The 18144-nt window shown below is 36.2% G+C and overlaps 1 protein-coding gene across 3 annotated transcripts in view; it reads right to left on the reverse strand.

Moving 5' to 3' along the window:
- TBCK (TBC1 domain containing kinase) overlaps window positions 1-18144 on the reverse strand; it is a 98474-nt gene that overhangs the window by 39511 nt on the left and 40819 nt on the right. For all 3 annotated transcript variants that reach the window (XM_064652056.1, XM_064652054.1, XM_064652055.1), the window contains 7 exons: window positions 17561-17623; window positions 16547-16673; window positions 15933-15983; window positions 15136-15219; window positions 11257-11342; window positions 5091-5127; window positions 3574-3735 (listed from right to left, as the gene is read on the reverse strand). In XM_064652056.1, coding sequence (XP_064508126.1) covers window positions 3574-3735; window positions 5091-5127; window positions 11257-11342; window positions 15136-15219; window positions 15933-15983; window positions 16547-16673; window positions 17561-17623 — 610 coding nt within the window. The remainder of the gene's footprint in view (window positions 1-3573; window positions 3736-5090; window positions 5128-11256; window positions 11343-15135; window positions 15220-15932; window positions 15984-16546; window positions 16674-17560; window positions 17624-18144) is intronic.

An 18144-nucleotide genomic window follows, 5' to 3' on the forward strand; every position in this document is an offset into this window, starting at 1 on the left:
TAGTCTACTGACACCTGACAGGATGCACCTATCTCAGAAGGGAAAAAGAGTTTTAGTGCAGGAGCTTTAAACTAACTTGGATGGTGGAAAGGGACAAAACCAGGCTTGCCAGTGATGAGCGATGGGATGGTGTGCCAAAACTTGAGAAAACCAGCACACATGGGATCTCTCAATCTGTCTCAGGAGGTGTTGGCTACAATATACCACACCTGAAATGTTTCTCCACTAATGAACTCGGCATGTGGAAAAATAATAAGAGCTCAAAGCTTTGGCCCAGTCCCAGAGATTTGACATCATTGGTGCAAGTGAAACCTGGTGGGATGAGACCTGTTAACTGGAGTGCCCTGTTGGATGGTTACAGGCTTTTCAGGAGAAACAGGCAGGGCAGAAGAGGTGGAGGGGTGGCACTGTATGTTCCTACCACATTCTGCTACATGTCAGACTTTTAGGAAAAACAAAGGTAATGCATATTGTCTTTGCTCTCTCTGCATCACCTGAATAGGACAAAATTTGCTATATCTCTAAACTACACATAAAAATTAGCAGTGACTTCAGGGTTGGTTTTGTTTGTGTGTCTCAAATAGTAGCTCCTAAATCTTCTCCGGTAGTTATATTGTTTCAATAAAGTTCATACTTAACAGAGCTCCTTAAACACAAGGAAAAAATGTGAAAGAACAAATGAAAGAGAATTTAAAGAAAAACAAACACCTTGGGTAGTTATTTCCTAAACAACCTAATTCTATTTAAGCTTTAGCAGTTGATATACGTCCCTTTCATACAGCATCCACAGGGAACAAACTAGGACATTTGTGGCTGCAGCAAAGGAACTTTCTAGTATTCTTAATTAACCAATTATTTTGCCAAATTCTTCAAATAAATTTCCTAATATGCTAGGACATTGTTTAAACTATATGAAAATAAATTTAAATTTCAAATAGAGCTTCCAAAAATAGCGAGTAATGTCCAATTGTATTGACTTCGTAGACAAAATATGGCCAAAGCTTTGAGACAAGCATTGGAAAGGGTTTTCAGCATCAAGTAATCAATAATGGCATGAGGCTGCTTCTTTTTCCTCACATCATTAACTTTTTTAACCAGAAATTGAAACTGTGTTATATACAGTGAACTGGAAATAAAGTACTGAGGATTTTGTTTGTTTTGTAAAAACAAAAAAACTTTAAAAAGTGTTCCACAAAGTTTCAAGATTGCAGTAGAATACTTTTATCAGTTTGGAAAACAAGTTGCTTTCCTTAGCAGCCTGAAATTCCAGTGCACAAAAGCTTGAAAATTACTGGAGTTTCAGACTGTTGAGCTACAACTGATTTTAGATTAAAATTATTGCAGATGTTTTGAACAAAATAATCTCTTCCTGGGGATGACTCAGTTTCAGGTGAAGGTTGCTTGTAAATTACTTTCAGGAAGTTCTCAGCCTCGGCACCCAATTTATTGTAACAAAAATAATAGAAGTTTTGTTTGAAAGCCACAGCTGACAAGAAGCATAATCAGTCAATACTTCTTAATGAGAAAAAGAGTCAGGTCAGAAAGAGAAGGCACAAGGCTACGATAATTATATGTTCAAAAAGTTACTGATTAAGCTAGACCAATAACATTTAAGTCACATTAGGATTATCTTCCACCCTCACACTTTTTTCCATTAGTAGTCTTACTAGTATTATTTTATGATATGCTTTAGAGTAACCTTACAATATTCAGTGTGCCACTGCTGACATCCAAAATGTTACAGACATCACCAGTGTTAAAAAAATGCACATCTTTTTGGAAACTGGTATTTCCTACCAGAGTATCAGCAAAGTTATCATCAACTATAACCAGCAAAACACATGTACATTACAACACTACAAATTTTAGTGAATTAATTTTATTATATAAACAGATATGCTTATGTGTTCTTACACATGATCTCAGTATAAAGTACTTCAACTGCCAGTAATTCAGCTGGTTCATGATAAATTGGAATCTATAATTTAGCACCCTTCAAGGAAAAAGAGCATGGAAAAATGACCTTAGGTGAGAAAATAAGTTAAATATTAATGAATCTATATTTAACTAAGACATATAGCTAATAAATGAGGGAGGTGAGGAGGCAAAGAGAGACTATCTTTTAGTTTAGCACTCACATTTCAGCCATGTGAAGATATCCAGTTAAATTTAATATGAGCATTTGAAGTGACTAAGCATATAGACTGAATATGAAAAACCCACATCATAAGGAATGGCCTAATTAAATAAATTGAAAAATACAGTAGCAAATGCATAGTACTAAACTAATAAGTAGGAGACAAGTGAAATTTTGAAATCTGAGCCCATGTGGAAGGGTATACAGTGAGAAACAGAATTTGTAACAACAGTATTAAAAGAAATCACAGAGCTTCATTTATGACAACTCATTGAACTTCTGAGAGACCGATTCATGCAATCATGCACTCAACCTCAGCCTGCTTGCTGCCATATTCTAGACCTCTGTAAACTATTCAGTAGTGAAGACTACAACACTTAAGACTTTTTAGCTTCAATGTTCCTCCAAACTTCATTCTCTCCTTCAGCTCTTCTGAAGAAGAACAACTTCTGTTTAAACAAATTATGAATTACTGAATTGCACACATGGTGTTCAAACAGAGCCCAATAAATCTATAAATAGCCCAGGAACTACCCAGAAGTTAAAGTTATTTAAAGAAAAGCCACACAATTAAAACAGTGCCACCTCTTAACCAACATGTCTATTATGTTAGTAAAATCCTGGGTTGGAGACAAGAACATAAGTATGTTCTAAGCGTGGTAGCTTTCCTATTCATGTGTTATTACAAATTAAAAACACATCTTCCAGTTGACATGGCTTACTCAGTTCAAATGCATTCTACTGTCTCACTAGATACTTGCTCTGAAAAATCTAAGCTTCACTGTTAATGGTAATGTTTTCTATAAGATGTAACACTTGTTTGTATGGACAGGTTAACCACCTCCCACTGAACAAGGAGACGGAGCTTCTGCACAATGGCCATGAGCCTCCAGTACGATTTTCAAAGTTCTTCTGAAAGCTTTAAATTTCAAATGGAAACTGATTTAACATAGAGCAATTTCAATGGCTTCTGATACTGCTTTCCATAATCCTTTTACATTGATTGCTTCCACAGTAAAAGTTTAATTATGTTTGAGAGGAAAACAGGCTAGCATCAGCATCAAAGTGGAAAAGCACTGTTCAGAACAGTACTAAACTTATTTCTAAAATAAATTCTTATCAACTGGATCATTTCTATATGTGGTATGTCTAAAAATAGTCACTTATGAATTACTTTAAATTGTTCTAAATTTCACAACAAAATACTCCAACCCTCACCTGGAAATAACAACAGGCTTACTGAATTCTTTCTGATGACAGTAAAAAGACTTCAACCAACTACAACAAACTGTAGTTAAGACCCACACACACTCTGGCAGTGAGTTTGCCTAAATCTACCATGATTTCAAAACACATATTTACATGCAGGCACATACTTTATTCAGCAACACAATGGGGAAGACAGAGAAAGCGTGAAGAAATACTTTTTTCTGTACCTGGCAAATCTGAAAAAAGAAGAATGCACTCATTGAATCCATTAGCCAGAAGACGATCCCTCAGCTGTTGAAGTATGGCAACTCCAATACAGAATGGGAAGGAGGAATTTCCAAGCAGTAATGTATCCCACAAGTGAAAAATTTTGTGCAAAGGAAAGACATCTGTATGATAAATAAGCACAATAAAAAAAACCCCATAAGCATATACACACGCTCGGAGAGTTAATGAGTTGCCTATGCACTTTTTTCATCTCCCCTTTTATAGTTCTTTCTTTTTTATTTGGGAGCAAAGAGGACTCAACCTCTTTAGGATCGTATTTGTCTTCATACGCAGTTTGATTATTCTGGAAATCATCACTGTCCTCTTTCATGAATGAATACTTGGAAGTGTGTGGGTTTTCACATCTCAAACTTATGCAAAATTAGGCAATTTTTTTTCTTTTGGTACAGTGTAATTATGCACTAGGACACCCATATCAGTTTTTCACAGTATGAAGACATTAATGAGTTAATCAATAAGATCAATTACTTACAATTAGACAAAAGAATGAGCAGAATAAAGCAAATACTGGCAGAATAAAGGAAAGACAAGAAGAAAGGCCTAGTAAAAATAGCATATAAAGCTGAAGGTGGCTCTCTTAAAATAAGCTATCCTCCAACTAAATAGTTCTAAGATTTTATTGCAATTGATTGCCAAGGAAATCATCTTGGTTTTCCAAATTTGGTAATTCTCATGAAAGTTATAGAAAAATAGGCATCTGCAGGAACCAGTTCTTAACAATCAAGATCTTTAGAAATTGCAATCAAGAATCTCACATTAAATTCTTTGATATTTCATCAGAGAAATAATCCATCAACTCTTTTAATTCTGCCACTTTTTAAAAAGTTTGAATTCCAAGTCTGCCAATGTCGACATGACATGAAAAAAATCACAGAGATCTTTGAGGAAAGAAGTTTTTAAATTGCTTTCTAGACTTGTTTTATTAGCTTTGTCCTCTTTAATTAAAAGCTAACCAAATTATAAAGTTCTCTTTGTTCCTAACATATATGCACAAATAACATAGTGCTACTAGAGTAAGTGTGTATAAGTGCAATAAAAAAAAAGCTTTTTTTGATGATCTTCAAAAACAAAGTTACAGCTTCTTCCATTATTTGGGTGAGGGCAGGGGATGGTGGTGAGGTTTGGTTTGGTTTTTTAACTATTATTACATCTCTTTCCAGTAGATAACAGCTTCCTTTGCATACATCCTAAATACTTCATGTGTAAAATAATCCAGTTCAAATTCAACATAAAAATTAAAAAAAAAAAAAGAAATGTAAGCTATTGCCAAACCAGGACAGACAGTAAGTGACAGGCAGTGTTGAGTTTCAAACCAGAACACATCCTTGCAAATTACAAGCATCCTATTAAATTACATATTATACCAAATCGGAAAGGTTTAGCTGAAAAAGTGAGAAAAAATATACTTAAGAAATAAAAGAACATTTAATCAGAGAATAAGGAAAAGCATACTCACGTGTAAACATTGTAAGAAACCAAGGAATTGCATAAAGCTGCAAAAGGTGGTGATGAAGGGAAGAAAACAAAAAAAATGCTTTGAGAACTAATGTTGTCCGTCAACTACATTAGAAATTGGCTATTTCATATGAATGTATTTAAAATGGAAAATAAATGCAGTGGTAGAACCACTATCATACAACTCTTAGCCCCCCTGAGCTTTTTCCATCCCCCATCCCCAGTTCTAATGTCTTTCAAATTACTAGTTTGTAATACTGTATCAAAAACAGTAACAAAACCAACCACCACCCTCACTAGGCTCGTTTGCAAAAAATAACACCCAAAGTCTTAAATAACTAAAAAACCTGCTCCATTAAACTGTCACAATTCTCACTAAGCTAAGCAAAAATTAGCCAAGGATGCCTGAAAAAGGATAAACCAACTTGATTCAATATATCCTTTTGACTATGGAAAAAAATGGCTTTACATAAAGAACTAAAAGTGCAATTTGCAATTTCCAAGGTAAAAAATAACTACATCTGCCTTTTGCTCCTCTGTTGGTATTCATTAAAATGTATACTTCTCAGTGAAGGAACTAAGAACAATTTTATTCTCAAAAGTAGTATCAGTTAAGCATTTATGTAGTTCTACTGTGACCTTTAAAGGCAGGTGCCATCTGATGATGTCCTGGTTCAGCACTTACATCACTACAAGACTGTCTAAGAACTTGTGCTGCTGCAACAGCTACAGAAAACCTTTAATTTTTGCAAACTTTCATCCTCATGACATCATACAGAGTGTGAAGACCTAAGCATTTATGATACACTGACAGTTACTTATTTTTCAATGAAGTATTCAGCATGTTGCAGGCAACAGAATCCATTTTCTTGAAACAAACTGCACAGAAAGTCACCATAAATTAGGAACGCAAGAGTGAGACGATCATTGTCAAATTTTATTCAGCTGCATAGCTCATGTGCTGTTTTATACTTCTGAAGATTTACAGTTAGGCATAAAGCTTAACATATTACTTTTTAGCTCATAAAAAGTGCAAATTAGTCCTCCTATTAAGCTTCTCCTGGAAGTAAACAAATGAGGAGCGGAAAGCATAATTGATATTATGTTAATAAATTACTACTTATTCCATAAACTCTTAACTGTGTTATGGCTCTGACTAAATGATGCACACATTTGCTGAAAATCTTCTTAGTATCTCTCTCTCTCTAAATTTCATTCTTATGGCTTCATCTCAGCACCTGATAATATTGGAACCATACTGTTCATAAACTAAAAAAGCTGCAATGACCAGACTGTTCACCACTTTTAATATTCAGGAGACTTTTATGAAGCTTGGCCTCCAACCTGCCAATTGATTTTAAGGGCTCAAAATCTAAACCAGAATCAATTTCTATCACCATTCTAATCTTGCAATACATTCATACTATTTCCCCAAGTATATCTATGTCATGCCTTAAATAGATGGCATTCTAGTGAATAATAACATGCCCTGTTCCCTAAAATATCCCCTACTGTGGTTGTTATCAGCTAATACCTGTTTACCTGCTTGTTTGTATGCAATATCTTGCTTCCAACGCAGTAGGAAAACAAGCTTAGTAGCCTGAGGCTCCTCTTTGCTTGGAGGTACATATTACGTGGATGTCATTTTGAACTACATTAATTCCTTGGTATTTAAAAGAAATTATTTCCTCCTTTTCATATATTTGACTAAAATGTTTTACCAAAGCAGATCCGAACTTTCTCCTAATTTCACAAACACCTCTACTGTATATGCACTTACAAAAAAATACACAAGAATATACACAAAATGAGAAACTTTAAAGATTATTAAAAGGTAACCATAAGAAAAAGCACTGCTTTACTCTAAACCACCCTCACCAAAACTATTAACAGTGACATGAAAAGTAGCTCTAACACCTTCAGTAGAAGGTTATCAGGCGAGCTTGTACTGAAGGGAGTTTCCCCTCTTTTTTTAATAAATGTTTTAAGACAAGGAGGCCTTGGTAAACCTGAAAATGTTATGATTACTCTTAACAAGCAACCACAGGAAAGCCACAACACTGGTGGCATTACCCACTCGGAAGTCAAAGAGCAGCAGGCGGACCGAGGATGCGGCACCGAGCCGCAGCTCCCCAACCCCGCGGGTACCGCACTGACCGCAGCGCTGGTAAACGCTGCCCTCTAGCGACCGCCCGCCGCAACAGCGCCGTGCCCTGCCCCGGAATAACCTGCTCCGGGAAAAGAGGTTTTCAACCCTTGGCTGCTGAACCTCGAAACATTGCGGGGTTGTGGTTTCTAACGACACTTAGCTCTCCGTAGCCGGGAAGTATACTTAATGTATAATCAAAGTAGCATCTGAACCACTGGGACGGCCTGAGAATAAGTCACAGTAAGATACTGTAAACTCAGTGCTTCGTTTTCTTTAGAGTTACTTTTAGATGAGCAGTTCCATAATTATCATTTTGCTTTGCTAGTAAAATACAAGATCTTTTGTGCTTTGAAGTAAGGATTTGGACATTTCTTATATATGAAGCACACAGCAACCCCTTAAAATCAATTCCCATTCAAACAATAAATCCACAGGGTGGTTTTTTTTTTGTTACAATTGAAATCTGTTGACCTCAGACTAGGTTTCATTCTCCATCTTTCCATCATCCCTATCTAAAGCTTCCTTTCCAATGGTGCTCTCCTATGACAAATTCTGCTCAGTACCTGAGCTTGGAGATGCAGTTTGTGTGTTGTTTTTCAGCAGGGTGAAGATGTTTACCTGTCCATAGCTAGGTGGTCATATTGCATCTTCCATTAAACATTCAAAACTCTCGGAGATATTGGTTCAAATCTTAATGAAAGCCTTTTCCACAAGGATTTTTTTATTTCCTGTTATAACTGTCGGGATTGTTTCATTATTTGACTGATCCTCCAGAAGATGAGAGCTTTACACACTTGTACCTACAGAAGATTGAGAGGGTGATCAAACACCAGGAAAAGCTTCCTGGAAGGTGCTTGATGCCCCAAGGCTGTCAGTGTTTAGGAGGCATTTGGACAATGCCCTTAACAGCATGCTTTAAGTCAGCCCTGAAGTGGTCAGGCACTTGGACTAGATGACTGTTGTAGGCCCCTTCCAAATGAAATAGCTTATTCTATAAACTCAAGATCTTTCACCTTCACGTTCCATCTTTTAAATACACACATACACATACTTAGGTTCAATCCTATATGGTGCCTAGAAAATTAATCATATATTTACAGGCTACAGAAAGGTGCAAAAGATAATACAAGTCTAGTCAAATTTTTAACATTAAATTCTACCCATCCATATGCACCTACACAAACAAAATTTAAGGAGTTATTGCTTTCTTCACAAGATAAAAAGTACCAGCAAGAAACTTCTCCTTCAGATTCATTACCAAGTAATTGTGCAGCAGAACAGAGATAAAGTACTTCAAGGGCAGGATTTTTATTTTCATTTAGACGAGGCCCCTATTACTGACAGCTCCTGCATATCACCCAAATCAAGCAAAGGTATCTACCCACCTGTGCTAGCAGCTCCAGCACAATGATAAAAGTAACTGCAGCCAGACTTTGACATCTGTTAAGGACTATATGACAACTGTTTCTAGCTTCCAAAATTTGCAGCTGAAAGTGCTTTAGAATAATTTATGGCTATAGTTACACTTTTAGTAACATAGTACACTTCCTTGTTTTTCTTCAGTTCAAAATGGTCTGCTGCTTAGGGTCAGAATTATTCAGCAAATTAAGGAAAATATTATACAGCATTATATAGGGTGGGGAAGATTATAAACTTTGGGAGAGTAAGCAAAGAAGAAGTGTAAGGTTCACTATATATATCACCCCTGTATTTACATGTAAATCACACAGCCACAGCAATGTACCTAATCCAGGCACCACATCAGCTAATAATATTCAGAACAATTCAAGCTTCAGCAGTATTCAATATTCCGAGAGCTACGTGACCTGAAGCAAATGAGAAGGGTGCCAGGAAACACAATCTTCCCTGCAGCAGAGCCTGCGTTTCAATGATGAAAGATTAATCAGGATTTACTTTGATAGGATTAGTACTCAAGCACGAAACTCTAGTTCAGATCTCATTACTACAGCGCACATACTTCACCTTGATGGATCCTGTGCCGCCTTGTTATGGGTACAAAAAAAAAATCACTAGCTCACTCATCTGAAAGTCAGAACAACTTTTAGCTATTCAAAAAACCCCAAAAATGAGACAGACAATTTAGAAGGACAACTTCTCTTCAGAGGTTAGTGTTAATTTTAGAACAAGCATTTGTCAATGCAAGAGGGTTTTTCCAAAAATATACCTCTGTTTTGCAATTATTTACTACATTACCTAACAATTTCTAGACTGTAATTCTTAGAGACAAGGCTCATGTGTGACTATGTGCTGTCCAATGATTAACAAAATGCAAACTAAAATATGACAAAACGTGATTTTAAACTATTCCATCTGACTTGTACTTTGGAAGTTTTCAGTGGAGAGCACTGAAATATAACTTGAGCTCTCACATAAAGATTAGTAGTCTAAATGAGGATCCATAAGGTGGTCAAGAAAATTACATCTTTACCACTTCAGTGGGAACTAGTTTCCTGGACAAAATACACAGAGGAATTGCTTTGGTCATCTGTGGCCTTTAACAAATAAGCATCGAGTACATTTACACAGTGATGCTGCAAAATTGATTCTCCCTCAGGAACTTAAATGTTGCTGCCCTTCGTCTACTCAAATATCTAGGCTTTCTACAGATGAATGTTCTCACTTCTCATTACCTTCTTTTCATCTTCCTCCCACCTGCCCTCTTCAGGGTCATCTGCAATACACGGCCTTGTCAAACTTCTCACTTTATAATGCAATACACTGGCTTTCTCTTCTGCTCATTTTAACACTGCAATATCTTTTACATTTGTATCAACCAAACAACATTATTACATTAAAACACCTCCACAAATGAAAATATATACTTGCTTTTCCATTACAATCTTTGTTAACAGCAATAATGAATATCTGCCAGTCCCAAAGACCCACAAATTCATTCAGGAACTGTGCACAACAAAGGACTTTCAGAGGCTTGGCCTTGGTAGTCCAACTTAAAATATTTTCTAATAAGCATAAGACTTTTCCGATAAAGTAATCTTTATATTGCATATAGAAACAATGCATATAAATTTCTTATTTAAGAAATTTTTTTCTACATGAACATCTCCTGACTTCAGTTTCCCTCTTCCCTCCTCTGTCATCATGTTCTTATGACTAACTTGTAACTACAAAATTTCTAAATGCCAAATATAGAATGATATAGACCACAACAAATAACAATGTTATCTCTATGGCCTTGTCTAAATGTACATTTCAGAAACATCAGTCATAAACTTCAATAATGCTACAGTAGGCAAACATTTTTATTTTTATCTTGGCTTTTTGGACTACATGCACCTCTCTAAAAAGGAGGAAGAAAGCTTTACTATTTACACTCATAGCTAGAAGTGAGCCTCTAAAGAAGGTCCTGTTTTGCTTTTTCCAGCATAGTCTACCCTCTCTTCTACGTTTTGTCTGTGTTCTCAATTTTCATTTTCCTCCATCTTACAGACTTCTTTCCAAGGAAAGCATAAAACTTGTGTCTAAGTTATACACTTGTCCCATGTTTCTGATAGACTCCAGCAAACGACTGCTAAGCATTTTCCAAGGTCTGACATATCTACAAGATTAACCACGCTTGGACATATTTTTTCAATTACTTGTAAAATGATATGTCTATTGTGTTAATCAACAGCACTTAATTAGTTTGCAGTAATTTTGCTGCTAGTAATTTAGGGACACATTAATTTTTGTATATTAATCTACATTTCAAAAATAAATATACACACCTTTTAAGATGAATTTGTAAGTTATAGTAACTGGCTAATAGTATTTTTTTTTTTATTTATCATCCCAACAGAACAGGAAGGACTGAAACATGTAAAATAAGAGTCAAACTTTATCATTTTATCAGCATATTCAGAAAGGTCCATTAATGTGGAAGTTTCACTTTTGTTGAAGTGCTACTGAAACAATCTGCAAAGGCATTTCATCCCAGTTGCCCTCATTTCCCATTTTTTAATTCCTCTGAATAATACTTATAAGGACCCTTAGCACTTACATCTGGAATAAAACCAATTTCATTAAGGTGGTTACTCAGCTCTGGATCATGGAATGCAATCATCTGGGAAAACACCGTCAGGTATTCTGAAATGACAAATGCAAGATAGTTGTCAAATCACAAACCATCATATGCTGCTAGCTCACAGTAGAGCTGTAGGAAAGGAAAAGAACTGATTTCAAACCTACAATAAAACAACAAGTGAATAACACCACTGTCTTCCTTGTCTTCATTATAGTCAATACAGAGGAAGAAACGTTTCATTTCTCTTCCTTAGTACTTCTCAACTTGGACTTTTAACAATGATTTACTTGGTTCATTCTTACGTTGTGATGCATGTTTGACATGCAAAGTTGAAGACTTTTCAGTATAAGTATGAGCCACAAAATACCAGTGGAAGCAAATTAAAACAAGACTGTTCCAAGGATTTTTAAGACTTCAACTGTTTTAGTGATATGAAAAGTTTATATTATTTAAACAATATTCTGTGTGGTTTCTTTTCTACAAAGTTAAATTTTGCAATCTGAAAGTTGAGGTTTTAAGGTAACGGGGCTATAAGGTTACCATTTTCATGATCAGTAATACCTTAATTTGTTTGCCTTTTTTTTTAGAAGCAAGAAGGAGAAATACTTACTGTAAGAGAGAAAATTTATTGCATCTTCAACCTGGCACATTTGATTGATGGGTATGGTTTCATTAAGCTATCTAAATAACATTTGTTTTTAATTGGAAGAGAAGCAGACAGCAGAACACAGACACTGACAGATTTCTTTTTCTGTTCTGCCCCCTCCCACTTTTGCCCACACTGTCATATGCTTTGTTAGAAGGAAGATGAAGAGGCAATAACATTGCTGTTTTCTAACAGATGGTAATTCCTTTTCCTCCATGCTCCCAAGCCCAGACAGCTAGTCTAGAGGAGGAAGACAGAGAATGTGAAACCTGCTTCCAGAACATGCTGACATCTCAAGGCTCCACAGACTACTGTCCCCAAATATAAACCTCCATACACCAAGTCCACACAGCTCCACAAATTAGCTATCCAGAGTTGCCATTGCTTCCTTCAAAGTCTACTGCAAGACTAGATGCCTACTGCTGTCTCACTTGGAGAGAGAAAATAATTCTTTATTGCTGTTTGTCTTCATTCCTGAAGTGGCAAAATTGAACTCCAGTTCCACTGCTAAGAAGCACAGAAGTGGCTCTGCTGGGACAATTCCACACACAGACTCCTTTAAGAATAGAAGCGAGTTTAAACATTCAGTTGTTTATAGACTTCTATATTACTTAAATCTTGATTATCTGCACTCAAGTTAACTCCTCTCAGGTTAAGACAGCAAGTTAAGGACAATCACTCAGTAAAATTCTCTTTGGACTAGAAATTTTAAAAGCTCATTCTGCCCCAGGAGGACTGAAAAACAATGCTCTCACTGTAAGAATACTACGGAAACAAGCCACAATCCCTGCAATCACTGCAAATTATACTTAAAAGGATGCCTAATTCTCCAAGGTAAGTTGCAATAAGAAATTAAGATCTCTTGACCCTACTCCAGAATTTCACAACTTTTTTTGCTTCAAGCTGTAATGACAAAGCCACAGCACACTAAACTTCTCAGGAGATTTCTGGAATCTTAGGAACACCAGCCTCTCTGCTCTGATACTGCACCTCTGCTGTGCCACAGCTGCCTCAGCTCTCAGCACTCAGCTGGGAAGGTAAGTAGGTAAACAAACACATGAGGAGTTTGTGTCACCACAGCCAAACTTCTTTGGAGCTTATCCTATGTCTCATGCTTTCTCAGTTTCCAGCCAAAGTTATTCTTATTCACATGCATACAAGTTAGGGAGATAACTGAGCTCATGCCTTAAATTCATACCACACTACATGATAATCATTTAAAAAAAGTGCATCTTGCATCAGTTTTATTTCGTGAAACAGCCAGCAGTCTCAAGTCAGGTATAACAAACCAATAATCCTCCACATTCAGCCACACGCTGGTGAAGACAATTTCCCAATTAGCTTCCCTGAAATACATTTGTTCTTAATATAAAGATTTGTGCCTGTTATGGTTCTCTATGGATATACCACAGGCTGATAGATTCCACCTTTATTTGAACAGCCAGTGTCATGAAGTATAGTTACTGTGTAGGATTACATGGGTAATTAAGGGACTAATGAAAAATACAGACATCTTCACAAAAACAGTCAATTGCAGTTGGTTGGAATATGAATTTCTGTTTTACATAATTGGGCATTGCATACCAAAATCTCTTTAACTGCTCTTGCTTCCTATTTCATGTAAGGAAATACCCCTGATAAGCTTAGAAAAAACAGCTGTCTTTGCTGTATGTGACAAGTTCAGAGATGAGTTTTTTGAACTTTACAGTTTGAAAGATTCCTTCCATCCACCCCTACACAGAAGACACAAAGAAGGTAAAATTGCAGTGGACAGTTAAATAACACATTCTTAACACTTTCTTCCAACTCAATAAAGCAGGGAAATGACACAGAATTTTTCTTTAAACCTGTATTTAAATACTGGTTTTTGACATACAACCCTAGAAAAGATTAATTAGAATACTGAAAGAATTCTAAAGGGTCTGGTCTCCCCGAGTCCTTGATGATACCAGATGTTGAACAAGAACTCAGGAACGCCTACACTGCTTTGGTTCACATAATCCTACTGACCTAGATTTCTAACTTCAGCTGATACATATTTTTGTAAAGCTCCTTAGGAATAATATCAGGAAACCCTGGAGAGCAAAAGTATTATTTTATGGAAGAGTATACCCCCTTGAGAAAAGCCTTTACCAAGCTATTAATCTTGAAGTCTAAAGTACTTGTCTCCAGAGGAGCATACTTGTTCTTTTCATCTTTAGACCTTTACTGCAAGCAATCTTTCTTTACAGAGAAAAGGATGCAAATAAGTTCTCCAGAATAATTTTTCGTATTATTTTATTCAGTTCGTAATACCTCTTACCCATTGTCTTTCACACATAAACCCTCCTAACCGCTGCAATCTCTCCTTACATTAGCTCTCTCCTGATCATCTAATATGTAAATGCTTTTATGTCTAATTAGTTTTGTTGATCAGTTCTTAATTTCCTTTTTTGAATACAAAAAAATGACAGACACTGATTGAAGTTGATGAGTTTCACAAGAAATATACGAAACGACTTCTTTAGAAGAAATATAAAGGCAGCAAGCCATGCTGAAACTCAGTATTCAATAAACACTCATAACTGCTTGCAATTAATAACATTCATTACCACCTGTTTTTTTTTTCAACTACTGATGGCTTTTCAAACAGCTTCTTCTGGTTTTTAAAAGCTGCCTGAAAGATAAATTATCTTCCCAACATGGTGTGCCAAAGTGGCTTTCTAGTTCTAGACAATTCCTTTTTTAAGTTTTCATGAAATTGAAAATTAATTTTCAGGTAGAACAGACATTCCTAGCTATTGTTTTAATTTCTCTGAGCTACCTATAAAGCTGTTGAAGACTGAACTGTGGAACATTATTCCTCAGGGTTCTCCAACTCCTGTCCTGTATTGAATGACATTATCTTTCATGCAGTAAGAAATTCTCCTCAAATCCCTATTTCCTTGAATACCATAACTTCCATTTTCTGAGGAACCTCTTGTTTGTACTGCAAGGATGGACTGACTCTTACCTAGGATTTTACATATTGTGTGTGTGTGTGTGCGTGCACATTTGGGTTTTCTCTCCTGCCTGAATCTTCACCCACTTATTTTGTTCCTAATTTTCTTGCACAGCTATGTCATTGTAATTGCATCCAAAATTTGAAACCCCTTGAAAAAGTGTATTTATATACCCAGAAATTATTCTACTTCTCTTAGAACTACAAAAAAATAAAGGGACTGACTTACCTTGAATAACATGAGAATTATCCTTCAGAAAGAAGTTATACAAATACTTCGGTATAAAAGCAGACATGCAAGCATATGCCAGAGCTGAAAGAATTAAAAAAAATGGATGCAATGACAGAGGTAGAAACAAAACTACACCTAAAAAAGTTCATTATTAAGCAGATAATAAGCATAAATACTTAAATCAATCTATACACAAAAATGATTGTATGCACAATAGGCATAACAGGAGTCATTGTCCTAAGAAACTAGTTTTCCCATACACAGACCTTATACAAAGAAAGCCAGGTACAAGAGAATAAAAGACTGGACTAGACCTGTTCTGAACAAATCACATTTTAAGAAGATGAAGGCCACATATACAAAGCTGATCTGATAACCTTTAAAGCATTTAAAACTATCATCAGCTTTTCTGAATAAAGCTAGTCTGACAGGTTAACACTTAGGTTAATAATACATTCACCTTAAAGAAGGCTGAACTACAGCTTCACTGAAATAGACATGTACTAGAGCAGCATTTCTTGCTTTTACATACAAGGTTACTTGTGCTTTTGATTATATATCATTATTGTACTTGCAATAAACACAGGAGTTGAACCCCTGCTTGAAGAGCAGTACACCACATGGAGTTTTCAAAACCCAACCATTTCTTTTGACTTGTGGCAACTAGAGCATTAAAATTCCTTTTTTAGGTACAGGAACTTTCCATCTATAAGCAAGTGTGCACATCTGTCTGCAACCAGATACAGATGACAGACTGTGCTTCCCCTTCACTCCCAACCAAAAAAGGTACTCACCTTCATTGTTAAAATTCAAGTACAGAAATGGTGCACAAAGAGAGTCAAGACCTAAGAGAGAAGAGCCATGAAGAAACAGCACAAAGAGCTCATTTATTTTTATGCACAAGATAAAATCATTAGTTTATCATGAAAATTTGCATACTCGATACTGGTTATAGTTCTACCAGGGCTTCACATGTAATGCTGAGAACAACTGTGAAATCAATGCATGAAAACAGAGAGGATATCAAATTGTTAAACTACAACGCTGAACAGATATTCTGCCAAAGCTTCCAAGAAAGGCCAATCATCATCCCAAGAACTCACTCAGTAATTTTTGCAACTTTACCTTGGAACTGAACAGTAAGCAACAGACTCTTCGTTTTTAAACAAAGTGACTGAAACTTAAAAAAAGCAAATATATAACAAAGAGTGAGGTAATTTCTCACTACAAATTAAACACAGATTATTAGGAATTAAATTTACAATAACCCATAGATTCATTTTTCAAAGGAAACAGAAAGAAAAGCACTGAAAAGAGCTTCTACTGTGGGGCAGAAGAGGGGAGGTATTTTTAAGTCAGTCAGAGCTTTCCATATAATTCTCTGACCTTGCTAACTAGTCAAACTCACCTTGCCAGTACACCAAATCAGGATGGGAAACAACCCAGGCCTTCAATACACGTCTAAACTTTGCATGACCTTCTGGTGATGACAGCAATTCATCATACTGATGGCAACGAGGAATATCAACTTCAATCTGCACCACAGCCAACATATAATATAAAGAGAAATTGGGATAAGTGGGGTAGTACTACAGCAATCTTCCAATACTAGAGGTGGAAGTCAGCCAAAGAATGTAGGTCAGACCACCATCATAAACACAATCTGCTTCCTCTATCACTCTCAAAACCAAAACTGACAGGGGACCTAACAGCCCTGTCGAAGTTTAAAAACAGAGATTTTTTTTCTTTTGCTGCATTCATATTTTTAAAAGACTGCTAACCCTTGAAAAAGGCAGAAAGCAGATAACAATTACAGTTTTTTACTTCTGGACTCATTTCAGGTGGTAATATCACTTTGCTCTAAAAGGTAATCAAATGAGAGTTCTCAATGTTGTAACCAATGTGATGGAAAATAGTCCTTCACCCAGCTGAAAGAAACAGCTGTTGCTCCTGACGGTTTTTTTTCTGTCTGGTAAGGGAACATTTAAGAACATTCTCTTCTTGGAGAACCAAATTGCTTAAAACCCCATTTCTGTGAAGCACAACTCACCTTACAGGATCTCAGGCTACTCAGTACACTACCTGTACACTTGTACAAGGTCCAACAGGCACAGCAAGCATTCAATAAAACCAGGAATTTTAACAATATATCATTAGTATTGTTCACTACACTTGGCTGCTGCTACAGAAACAGTGATTATGAAGTGAAAGAGGATTTCACTTTCCACATGTTCTAACATAAGCTAAGTTAAAGTACTTGTCCGTGTCTGTTTTGCAAGATTCTTGCTACAGCACGAATAAGGTTAGAGGGCAAGGGGAACCCTTTTAGTATTATCAACCACATTTTCTGTAATAGGTAAATGGCTCCAAAGGGTAGAAATGATCTTCGAGTGACAATATTTGGTAATGCCAGAAGTCTTACTTGTCTGTCTGTAGGAATCGGTGTGTCTTTATCAATGGCATCATATTTTGCTTGTATGGCACCCTAAGTGTGGAAGAAGAAGATTTGAATTTAGAAATCACTTACTAACAAAAGGTTTATGACAATGTACATGCTGATATGCAGAAGTTGACTGTTTTTATGTACTTTAGTTAGCAACTCTTTTTTCCTGAAAAACTTTCCTGAAGTACAAAAAAAGTCTGACACTAAACTATAAGAAAACCATCTTCATTCCGTTCTAATTCATGACATATGGATTTTTCTGTGACCTCACCAGTACAATCTTCAGTGATTATCAGTTGTTTATGCAGAAAGCTATTTACTTGATACAGTCTACCATTTTCAAGTTAAGAGATGCACTCAATTTAAACTCAGTGCTTACCTCAGCCACTGGCAAGTGACTTTCAGCATCATCTCTGGAAAGGCACTGAATCCAGCTGCTTGTTAATTGATACTGACAGTATACACTACTCTAGTAGCTTGGCCTCGCTTGAATCCCAAGACAGGCATGCTAACAAGTCCATTTTAATGTTATGGGATAGGGAAACACTACCCATATTGTACAG

Source organism: Pseudopipra pipra, chromosome 4 (assembly GCF_036250125.1).
Source record: "Pseudopipra pipra isolate bDixPip1 chromosome 4, bDixPip1.hap1, whole genome shotgun sequence".
Classification (NCBI taxonomy): Eukaryota; Metazoa; Chordata; class Aves; order Passeriformes; family Pipridae; genus Pseudopipra; species Pseudopipra pipra.